The sequence below is a fragment of the Corticium candelabrum genome, chromosome 10 (genome assembly GCF_963422355.1).
Source record: "Corticium candelabrum chromosome 10, ooCorCand1.1, whole genome shotgun sequence".
In the NCBI taxonomy this organism is placed as follows: Eukaryota; Metazoa; Porifera; class Homoscleromorpha; order Homosclerophorida; family Plakinidae; genus Corticium; species Corticium candelabrum.
Genome location: NC_085094.1, coordinates 1,536,215 through 1,548,602, shown reverse-complemented (window position 1 = coordinate 1,548,602; position 12,388 = coordinate 1,536,215). Strand labels below are relative to the sequence as shown.

General features: G+C 39.3%; 1 protein-coding gene across 1 annotated transcript; it reads left to right on the top strand.

Moving 5' to 3' along the window:
* The first annotated feature begins 2,636 nt into the window (after positions 1-2,636).
* LOC134185925 (protein sidekick-2-like) lies at positions 2,637-7,240 on the top strand. Its single transcript, XM_062653809.1, has 7 exons — positions 2,637-2,692; positions 2,748-3,047; positions 3,118-3,423; positions 4,276-4,575; positions 6,313-6,618; positions 6,743-7,036; positions 7,102-7,240. Coding segments are annotated over exons 1-7 (1,548 nt in total). The 5' UTR covers positions 2,637-2,652; the 3' UTR covers positions 7,104-7,240.
* Positions 7,241-12,388: the final 5,148 nt, after the last annotated feature.

Below are 12,388 nucleotides of genomic sequence, written 5' to 3'. Positions count from 1 at the left end.
GTGTGTGTGCATGCTGTGTGTGTGCACGTATCAGAGCACATACATTTATGCAATACTAACTATCTGGTTCAAACCTCACTGCTTGACAGCACAAGGGTGACACACTGAGCAAATTGGCTGCAAGAACACGGGATACCACATGTATGTCTGTGGCGTCAGATTCCACGTTGTCATGGACTCATGTTATGAAACAGCAAGACAGGTTCTAAATGAAGCAGGTAAATGCAACTTCAACAACCTCCCATAAAGTCACCCTTGAAAGAATCTCAATTTTGAAAAAGTTGCAGTTTTGTCTAAATCTTTCCATATGAGTCACCATCTAATAATAGCTGCATGTAAGCCATGAGTTATACAGACCTACAATGTAAGTTGCAGATTTTATTGACAACTTTACAACAGTAGTGCATCTGTTTTTGATCTTTAATGGTATGGTACTTTAGTGAATATCCTGCATACAAACCGCGCTCAAATTAAAACACCGTTAGATCGTAGCTACACTTAGGCTGTGGCATATACAGACTTAAGCCATATCTTCCATTTACAGCTCTAAGGTATAAGCAAGTTGTTCCAAGTCTTAATTTGTTGTAAAGAACATGTGATTCTGTGCTGCGTTATGCAGGCTTGTTTTACGATGTCCACTAGCTTCATGATGTAGGTGTACAGTGTCTACTATAACGTTGCTAATGCACATGCAATTTGACTTCCCGCTCAATTTTCTGTTGCTCAATTTTCTGTTGTATCGCATCTCAAGCTTAGCAACCTAATTAGTCAAATCTCGCAGACATGTGAGCAATGTGAAATCTAGTGAGAGTGCTTAGATCTAGAGTCTTACACAAAAGCTTATTTCATCACTTGCTTCTTTTCATCAGACACTGTGGCATTCCATCTAACTTCTGCAGCAACAAACAAGACGTAAGCAAACGCTAAGCCCTAGCCAGAGCTTAGTGCTACAGTGAAAGCAGTGCACTGAATATATTTTGTATGCAAGGTAGAGCATGTCATGCTAAACTCGTCAGTGTCCGATTAACCTAGGATTATCAAACTTAATTAAACATACTGTGATATACATACCACAGTAAGTAATAGTCTAGTGTGCAGCATAGCAGCCGGACATCAAACGTTGTTCAACTAAATAATGGGAGTGATCGACCTCAAAGCTTCACCATAGTCTTGCATGGCCAAACCCTGTGAGGGGAGTGATCTGACCACTGGAGCATGCAGTGCACTATTTCTTAATTAGTTTTAAGCAGGTGGTTCTTTCATGCATGTTTGGAAGCGTTTATACTAATTGAATAACATTTCCATGTGCTTAATTAATAGTGAAAGCATTTTTTATTGTATTGTGTTGGTAAATAGCAAGTTGGTGGCTACTATTTAATATTCATGCTTGCTGAAGTTGGCTATGTTTGTTGAGGCTTGCCAGCTATTTGGTATTGTTTGTTTGCTGTTGTTGTCAACTGCACGTCTATTTGTTTTCAGTGGTATTTCTCAATATTTAAATGAAACACTTATCTGCTTGAGATTGTGAGATTACTAGCAACATGTGTGGCGCACTTGGTATTGAATTTTTTAATGGATTTGTGTGTTTACATACATTCTGCTGGTAGACTCTGAATATTATGTGTATATTACCTGTATAGTAATAATTTGCTCATTGTCTTTTTAGTAAAACCAACTGTTGTTGCTGTGAACAAAACACATGCTGGTGTTGAAAACTTTAGTCTTATGCTGTCTGTCTACATTCGTAATGCATTTCCTGCAGTAAAGGCAGAAAATATAATTTGGACAAATTCAACTAGTGGTGATCTTTTCAACACTGGCACTAGTCTCAGTGGTCCGGAAGCTTTCTATCAATCATATGATGCTATGAACATGGTTGCTAGCTTGTTAGTAAAGAACATCGACTTGTATTCAGGTGGTGGATACAGGTGCACGGCAACTAATGAAGCAGGATTTGGAAGTGAAGTAGTTATAGTATCTATCCAAGGCATGGCATTATCGTAATAATTACTTTTCTAGCATGCATGTTTTTGCAATTTGTTTTTATTTAGGTTCTCCCAAGTTTGTAGAAAGACCAAGTGACACAAATGCTCTTGTTGGTGACACAGCTATTTTTCACTGTCAAACGTTTAATGAGCCAGTTGCCAACTATGTTTGGCAAAAGGGAGACTTGACTGTTTCTGATGGTTCTGATTCTCGATTCAGTTTCAGTCAGCCTGCAACAAGTGATGGAACACTGATCATTGCTAATGTGACATACGATGATCGTGGAGAGTATAAGTGCACTGCAACAAATACACATGGAGTTGTGACTGCTACTGCTACACTCAATGTGCAGGGTATTTTGACTATGTTTATTCAATTATGTCTGAAATAGTCACATATTTGTTTGTAGTCCCACCTGTAATCACATCACCTCCAATCTCACAGACAACCATTGAGCCAGGTACCACTGTGTTTAGTTGCATTGCATTTGGTCAACCTCCTCCCAGTATTTCATGGAAGAGAACAGTACCTGGGAATTCTGTCGAAGAGACACTGGCAGTCGGTGACAGGTTTTCTATTGACTCTAATAGCTCACTCATTATAACATCAACAAGATATGAAGATAGAGGGACGTATACATGTATTGCAATGAACAATCTAGCTGAAATGAAGATGGACAAATCGAGTACTCAGTTGGTTGTAAATGGTTTGTTTTATTTAGGTTTCAATTTTTAGTGTTGTATTAATCTTTTTTGCTGCAGTTTATCCAAACATTATGACATCACCTCAGAACACAACAGTTGTCTCTCAAAGTGATATTTCTCTTACCTGTGAAGCAATTGGTTTTCCTATACCAAGTTTATTGTGGCAACATGAGGGTCAAGATATTTCTTCAAATGATCAGAAACGAAATGTTCAAACCAACCAGATAATGTCTGAAATCAAAGTGGCATCAAGTTTACTTATTAGAAGATCAGAATTCAGAGACAGAGGAATATACAGATGTCTTTTCAGCAATTTGGTAGGGCACAATGAAGCAAGCAGTGTTGTTACTGTTCAATGTATGATAATGTTTTTTCCTAAGCAGGAATTTGAATACACAGTAATTGATTAAGTATTTGCAATTTTTAGATATTCCATCAATTATCATCAGTCCAATTGTAAAGGATGTGAGGAAGCCAAATGCTGTGTCATTGCAATGTACAGCAGTAGGTTTTCCACCACCATCAATTGAATGGGTGAAGAACAATGATACAATACTCCCTAACACATACAGAGTCGATGAAGCAACAGGGGTGGACAACATTGGAGTGCCAACTCTTTCAAGCAATTTAACAGTAACACCAACTGTTACCTCGGATACTGGCAATTTTGTGTGCGTAGCAAAGAATATCTTGCAAAGTGTATCATCAAGACCTGTTCAACTCACTGTGTTGGGTAAGAAACTTCCATTGCATTATAGTAACCGAAGCTGTGTATATACCCTTTCTTTGATCTACAGCAATTAGCCTTAGCTTTGAATAATTGACTGACTTCCTGAGCATTATTACAAATTTGGACACCATTTTTCTTCCAAGCGCACTGCTTGAAAATTTATCTAAATCCTACAAACAACTGTTTCATGTGATTACAAAATTCATAATATAAGATTGCTAAAATTGCCTGCATTGTTAAATGGTGAAATGCAAGACGACAGGTCCCAAGCTGCTCCATGGTTACACTAAATTTATATTTGGTATATAATTTGCAAGGTAGGAGAAACATTGCTTTGTGTTGACTATTGCAAATGGGTGTGTTAGTTGTGCATTTTCAACAAGACCTTGTGATTGACAAATGTGAATAAGACTGCTTTGGTGGAAGCTCTTTCATATGGGCACTTGGTACGTGTTTAGTGATTTGTCTGTCTCTTGTCTTTCGCTACAGCATACAAACCAATGCAGATGCTGCTGGACCATTTTGACGGCACCAGAAGCATGACACGTGGGTCTCAAAAGTGGGGAGGCTCATAGATAAACCTGAACATGTGACTTCACAGAGAACGCCTTATTTTAAAATTAATTCAACGCAGAATATAGGTATATTCTAAATTTCAATTAAGAAACTAATATTGCATGAGCCGTTGTAGAGGATTTCTGGAAGGTGTCTTTCACAAAGAAATTTAAACAAAACGCCTCTGAGCAGACAAAGCCCCATAGCCACACAGATCGGAAGTGGTTTAGTAATCTACATAACTTGTTCACTCGTATTACATTTACGAAGTCTTGAATTACTACTATTTTTCTACTGTAGAGGAACCGTTTGCACCTATCAACGTTATCTTCACTGGCGTGACGTCAACATCTGTTTCACTGCAGTGGAGTCCTTCTTTTGATGGCAATAGCGCAATAGTTCAATATGTTATTCAATATGCTGGTGGCATTGACAACACAAAATGGTCAGCTGGTGAGAACACTAACAGCCAACAGCCATCATATGTTGTCACAAAACTACATCCATATGCAAACTACACGTTTAGAGTGGCAGCCACAAATTCTATAGGAACAGGTGACTTCAGTGATTCTTCTTCTGTGGCTCTCACAAGCCAAGACAGTAAGCAGAGAAATTGCATGCCCTATTTGTCTTTTGGTATGTGCTATTGCTTAATTAAACTAAAATTAATTTTAATAAGTTTGAGAATTATGCACTTGAATTAACCTTATCTATTTTAAAGAAATTTGTGCTAACATTTAGTATATATTTTGCATTCTTGAATTAGACAACATGGTACACAAAGTTTTTTGCTTAGCGTTCTGAATTGTATAGTTAAGGAAATTCAAGTTAAATTTATCTAGACTTTAGTACCTGTGCAACATAAACTGAGACCCACATATTTTTACTTCTATATTCTCTTTTTGCTGCTGTGACTTGATAAAAAAACGTAGCAGTAACATTTGAATTGCAATCTAATACAGGAGGTTTAGATACGTGGTCTATAATGAGGTTATTGTAATGCTTTCAAAGTAGACTGATCTAATTTGAAAACTTCATTTTAGTTTAAAAATGACATTCGTGACTCAAATTTCTTCTCACGTTAGTCGGGATTGTGTTTTCTTGTTATGCAAAATGAGTGAATTTGGACAATTTTTGCACATTGTAATTGATAAACCATACAAGGATAGTATTCATAGCTTCCAGAAGTAGTACGTTTCTTGCCGATGACAGTATTATAGTCCATGTTCGGACACTTTTTTGATTAAACCAATATCGTAAGTAACTTTTGCACTTCGAAATTAGATGATATTGTACACAACATTCTATTGGTTAGCACGTCACAATTAAACAAATTAAAAGTTAACGAAATCTATTTAGACTTACTTGAGCAACATAAACTGAGATCTATTATGTTTACTTGTATATTATTTTTGTTGATGCTTGACTTTGATAAAAATATTTGGCAATAACGTTTGAAGTGCACTTTGGTATGTGACGGTTAGATATGTGATCTAATGAGGTCAGTTTAAGGTTTTTGAGGTTGAACCATTATGTGCATGGCAACTTAAATGTAGCGAGAAAAAGAATTGACAGTCATGGACTGATGCAGATATGAGGTGGCTCAAATTTCACCTTTTCCAGTCAAGAGTATAGGTATTTTTCTTATCATGCCAATCCAGTGAATTGGACACTTTCACGCATCATGATTGATAACATATTGCAGGTTATTTACAGCTTTCAATAGAATAAATAGTACAGCACAATAGCAGTTGCTGCAATTAGGGTCTTACTGCACAAGACTACTGTGATCCTGTTTACGTTTTGATGTCTATTGTCATTGTTTGTCAATTGAGGTATTTTGCTGTTGTTTCTGTTTTCATTATTTGTTCAAGTAAATTAGTTCTAAATGTGGTTTCTGGCAATGTGTCTGTCAGTCACAGATTTTATTATTTAGAGCAGCCATTAATATTTGACATGCATTAGTCGTCTGTTGTACCTTAGTTATGAAATATTGCTGTACTTATTTGTAGGTTGGTAGTTAAAACTATTTTGTTCAACTATACTTCAAATATTACTGCAGTTCGCAACGAAACTTTAAAAGTCTTTTGGTTTAGTTTTGTTTTAGGTTTAGGAAGCCTAGAACATAAGATAGCCAGTGCACTGCTGCAGTGTACAAATTTTGAATTATGATTAACTGGCTTATGTAATTGACATTGTCCTACAGTATAGATATAGTGACTTCTAAGAAATGTATTTTTGTTGCACGACAGTATTAATACGTTACAAACAGATTTTGTTGGGGAGTTTTGATATATTTTGCTATTGATGTTACTCTAATATTCTTTCTGTTAATAGAGCCGTCAGGAACTCCAAAAATTATTTCTGTATTGGCTGAAAGCTCCAACTCAATCAGGATTAGATGGTTAGTCGTGCCATTCAATGAACGAAATGGCATAATAACACAGCATCGAGTGGAGATTCGTGAACGAATTATGGCGCAAAGTCTGCTACCTCCTTTCTATCGCACTGCCACAGAAGAGGACACGATCTTGTTGACTGGTTTGAAGCCCTACACAACGTATAGCTTTCGTGTTGAAGCCTCAACCGCTTTTGGTAGGGGCAATTTCAGTTCATCCAAAGAGGGAAGAACGCATGATAATGGTACGTGTGTATATATCCTATAACTTTTGAACAAATTCTTATTTAATCAATATGCCAATTTATCTTTAGTGAGATCATCATTAATTAATTATCCTTGTTTTGTAATTACGAAATGTTTTTGCAGCTGCTCGTCCTACTTTACGTGTAGTAAAGTCTGTTGTCATTGTGCCGAATGGATCTACTGCAGTTCTTCACGTGACAATTCCACCAGTTTATCCCAATGTTCCTAACAATGCTGCAAACAGAACATGGTCTGGTCCTTCAGGAGTAATTACTGCAACAAACAAGTTTTTCTTGTCGACAGATCGTTATCGTTTGGCAATTCAAGATATTGGTCCAAATGACACTGGACTTTACACATTTACAGCTGCAAATACAGTCGGCAGCACAACTGTTACAATTAAGCTTGCTTTACAATGTAAGCAGTTATAGTACACAGAGAAACGGTACATTCTCGCATCTGCTTACTGCGTGCAATTGCAGGATTTCGTCCGACTGTGGAAGCCGTAAACTCGATTGTTGCGGTACCAAAAGGAGTTACCGCTGCTCTTCGAGTGACAGTCTCAGCAGCATCACCTGCTGTTCCAAACAATCCTAGCAACAGAACATGGTTTGGTCCTGCAGGAGTGATTAGAGAAAGTGACAAGTTCGAAGTCTCGTTGAACCGCTATACTCTCATAGTTTATGAAATTGAACAAAGCGATGTTGGAATCTACACTTTTACAGCTACTAATACTGCCGGAAGTACAAAGGTTGCAATAAGTCTTACAATAGGTATAATACAACATCCTACTGACTTGATTAATTTACAAGTACTTACTAATGAATAGCCAACAGTCACAAATTCAACAATGTATATTCTGGTTTTTCTAATTTTTGTTATTTTGCTATGTATTTCCGTAGGTACATCTGAATCAAGCACTAGTTTGACTGCCATAATAGCTGGAACATGTAGTACATTATTGGCACTCGTTGTCTTTGTTATTGTTTTGGTTTTCTGCTTTATGAGGTATAAGCCATCTTTCATTTTAAAACATTCTTTTGCAGCTTGCTTTTTCTTTAGATATAAACATTTTGCTGTACGAAACAATCAAGCGGATTTTGATAACTCCTCTGCTCCTGACACGGTGAGGGCAAGAGATAAATATCACAGGGTACATACGGTAGTCTCCTGTATGTAGGGATCCACCAAGCGTTGTGGGGGCGTGGTCGTCTTTCTTGCGAGCTTACAAAACATACTAAATGAAGACAAAAATTTCGCAAAATCGGCGAAATAAAACTTTTTGTACGTCATGTACTATATCCTATTTTTCTTTTGGTCGCTAATCATGTAACAAACATTTGCTAGCCTCGGAGGCCCGTGCGCCAATTTGTTCTTCTTTCTTCTTCTTCTTCACGGATATCTCTTTTTGTACGTTAGGTACGGCTGCGAAACTTGAGAAAACGCTTTACAATTACCCAAACTCTATTCTTTTGGTGACTAGAGAAACCGAAAATATGTTAATTGCAAATTGTGTTTCTTTCAAGCAGATTTGATGCAACGACCGTCATCAACGCTATTGCACAGTTTGGGCCAATCACGGAGCTGTATTTGCGATTGCTTGTCCCATGGCAACCAGATACAATGGACGAAGAGCCAATCGGCTAGACCAAACGCGTTTATGAAAGAGTTTATGACCAAAACTGTGTAATTCGATCATGTTTGCCATTGTCCGGTCTAGTCTGAAATTGTTTGCGATCGGCGTCGCACACAGGAGCAAAATTGACAAATAATTACGTACACATAGCAATTTATACGGAAAACCAACATTTACAACGCATATCCCGTGTGTGATAATCTTTGGTTTAGACTATAAAGCCAGGTTCTATTCCAGCTGCCGTTGCATATTCAATTGCACAAGCACAGAAGAAAGAACAATGCAAAGGCACTAAAAAATTAGAATCCATATTCGTGCAGCGTACGCTAGAATACCATGCATGGTACCGTGTAACCCGCAGACCTATAGACCACTTGAGTAAACTACCTCTGAATCATGTCTAACGAAAATTGTTACATATAAACAGGTTTAATTAACACTAATATAAACGTACTAAATCTTAGACATACTTATAAAAGGCTTACAGGCCCTAATGAAGACATGTAAACCTTAGGTATATGTTGCGCTTTTGCGCTCCTAAAACTTACCAAACTAGAATTTAAAAACTTTTTCTCCCATAAAAGAAATTGATGCAGGGATTGTATAAAAAGTAACAGTAGCAAGTTATATAGATAATATGAACCAAAGCCAGAAATCATTAGTGAATCCTTTCAACTCCCAAATGTAGGGAATGTGGGGGTTGGTAGGATTCACTAATGATGTCTGGCTTTGGTTCATATTATCCATTGTTTATGTTACTTTTTATGCAATGCTTACATCAATTTCTTTTTTTTCAGAGAAAAAGTTTTTAAAATTCTAGTATATATAGACAGTGGTTGTATGTTCCTGTGCAAAGTACACGAGTGTGGTGTGGTGTGGTGTGGTGTGGTGTGGTGTCGTGTGGTGGGTGGTGTAGTGTGGTGTGTGATAAAGTTTGTTGTGGTGTGTGTGGTCTGGTGTGTGGCCTGGTGTAGTGTGGTGTGGTGTGTGGTGTGTAGTGTACTCGCTGTGGTGTGTAGTGTACTTGCTGTGGTGTGTAGTTTGGCGTGGTCTGGTGTGGTCTGATGTGGTTTGGTGTGGTGTGTGGTGGTGTGGTGTGGTGTGTGATGTGGTGTGGTGTAGTGTGATCTGGTGTGTGGTCTGTTGTTGTGTGGTGTGATGTGTGGTCTGGTGTGGTGTAGTTTGATGTGGTTGGTGTTAGTGTGGTGTGTGGTAGTGTTGTGTGGTGTGTGATATGGTGTGGTGTAGTGTGATCTGGTGTGGTGTGGTGTAATGTGCGGAGTGGTGTGGTGTGGTGTGGTTTGTGGTGGTAGGTGTGGTGTGTAATGTGGTGTGGTGTGGTGTGTGGTCTGGTATGTGGCCTGGTGTTGTGTGCTGTGGTGTGTGGTGGTGTGATGTTGTGAGTGATGGTATGATGTGGTGTGTGATCTGGTATGTGGTCTGGTGTCGTGTGGTGTGGTGCATGTGGTGTGGTGTGGTGTGGTGTGTGTGGTGTGGTGTGGTGCGGTGCTTATATAGTGTAGTGCGTATATAGTTTTCTGTGTTGTGCTGCGCTGAGCTGTGGCACGTGTCGCTGTGTGTGTGTGTGTGTGTGTGTGTGTGTGTGTGTGTGTGTGTGCGTGCGTGCGTGTGTGTGTGTGTGTGTGTGTGTGTGTGTGTGTGCGCGCGCGCGCGCGCATGCACATATGGACTGCCTGAGGTCAGCGGGGAATATTATGTCTGTAGCGTGGTGTGTGGTGTGGTGTGGTGTGGTGAGTGTGGTGTGGTGTTTGGTGTCATGTGGTGCGGTGTGTGTGGTATGTAGTTAGTGGTGTGGTGTGGTGTGTGCGTGTGTGCGTGTGTGTGTGTGTGTGTGTGTGTGTGTGTGTGTGTGTGTGTGTGTGTGGTGCATGATGTGGTGTAATGTGTGGTGTGTGGTGCGTGTGGTGTGTGTTCTGGTGTGGTCTGGTGTATGTGGTGTACTGTGGTGTGTGGTGTGTGCTATGGTGTAGTATGGTGTATGTGATGTGTGTGATTTTGTGTGGTATGGTGTGTGTGGTGTGGTGTGGTGTGGTGTGGTTTGTATGTAGTGTGGTATGTATGTAGTGTGGTGTGTATGTAGTGTGTTGTGCTGTGCTGAGCTGTGTTGTGCTGTGGCGTGTGTCACGGTGTGTGTGTGTGTGTGTGTGTGTGTGTGTGTGTGTGTGTGTGTGTGTGTGCACGCACGCTCCTGTACAATTTATCTAATGATCTAATGTTTTTGTGATTGTGCAGTCTAAATATTTGGCTGGGTCTGGCACACCTTCAATAAAACTGAAAAAACTCTCTACAACACAAGGTAGTTTTTCAAGAATACACCGTTGTGGCGGCAATTACTTTAATATATATCCTGACTACTGCCTTAGGCAATGAAACTTTGACCTCCAGCAGGCTTTACGGCATGTTTTCCAATGGGGAAGGTTCGCAGTCCGAGCCTGTATACGCTGATGTAGAAGATCGTACGGAAGTGTCCGAATCTGCAAAGGCTGCGTTGCGTGATACTTTGACAGCAAACACAGCTTACTCACAACCCAACGCAGTTCAGGAACAACAGAACGAGGAGGAGGAGACAGGTTCTCATTAATTGAATTTACCTATTGTTAGTTATTGATATTAATTTATGTTTGTGCGAAATTTACAGATCTTACCTACGAGACTTTTCAGTCTGACTAATAGAAGCGTTGCTTCGTGCTTGAACTTTAACGAAAACTCTTTCCTAACCTAAACTCTACTTCCGAAAGAGATTCAGTGATCCTTTCTTATACATATAGTTGTCGACTACATATCTAACATTGCTGATGAAATGGAGTCATTTGCTGCAGCCAAACGTTAAGTTTAGAGCTGCTTTGGTGTGAAATAGTTTTATTGCATACGGGTCATTGGAAATAGCAATGACGTCTTTTACACTTTTTTACTGGTGTACACATGCTTACTCCGAGGTGTCAAATAGAAGCAAGAGCATGCAGATGCATGGATAAATAATCATAATACATTGCCAGGTTAGTTGACGTAACATTTGAGCAGAGGGCGCTCTATTTTCTTATAATGTATATCTAAATGTTTAGTGTAAGTACGTATCTAGAGGATGACATATTAGTTGCGAGACACAATCTCCGAATGCCCCTAAACAGCGCATGCCAATTCGGACAGGGAGATATTGCAAATTAAGATTCACTACAAAGCTGTAGACGAGGACGGTCATCATGTATACCGCCTACAACTATACCTAAAATCACCAAATTTATAATTAGATATTCAAAAATCGCAAAATTTGTAGTATCTAGGGTCGACCTTAGAATCTTTGCCTCAATCTCTAGCGGTTGCAGAGGTTTAGTCTCTCAAAGAAGCATGCATACTTTGAACATTAACTGAACACCGGCGTCGCGTCGGGGGGGGACTGGGGGAGGTTAAGCCTCCCAAACATTTTGGGCGTGCCACTTCGCTTCAAGCAGAACTATAATTTTAAGTTACTAAACAGTGACAGTCCGCTTAATCTCAGAGTAGTATGTTGATGATCGACGGCGACGTCAACTTTATATCTCTGTGACAATACACATCTTCATTTCAGTGTGATAAAACCAGTGTCGACAAGTCGTGGACACTTAAAGTGCGCATGGCCATCACTTATTTGAGACGTCGCTATCCGGCAATGGCAGAGTCAAAGAAGAGCGCATCAAAAAGGCATGCAGTAGCCTATCTATCAAGTAAGTTTAGCTAATTAGGGTCGACAACCCGATTGACCGGAGAATCGAATCTCCTGCGGCTCCGCTCCCTAGTGGTTTCTTGCGCTTCACAGTACTTTCTCCACAGGTATATTAATTAAAAACTATAGCTAGACCTATATTGCTCGTTATATTACAAAATGCTAAAAATTTTCAACGTCGTTTGCACTGAATTGGTCTTCTACATTCTATTGTCATCGAGATGCCATTTAATTTTGACGATCGCAGCGAGCCATGAAAACATTTTTGGCACGTACGGTAACAGTGTTTCCACTCCTTTATACGCACACTGATGGTACTCAGTCCCACATTTTATTTGTAACCTAAAATTGATACTAATTTACTTAGATGTCTACAAACTGCAAGCTAGAAAAGTAGAAAATGGGCGTGGTT

What these genes read in the sequence shown, in the direction of transcription:
- LOC134185925 (XM_062653809.1), top strand. Translation starts at nt 2,653, where the DNA reads ATGAAGATGGACAAATCGAGTACTCAGTTGGTTGTAAATG. An exon ending in TGTTCAACTCACTGTGTTGG is followed by an intron (nt 3,424 to 4,275) that starts GTAAGAAACTTC and finishes TTTCTACTGTAG; the next exon opens with AGGAACCGTTTGCACCTATC. An exon ending in GGGAAGAACGCATGATAATG is followed by an intron (nt 6,619 to 6,742) that starts GTACGTGTGTAT and finishes ATGTTTTTGCAG; the next exon opens with CTGCTCGTCCTACTTTACGT.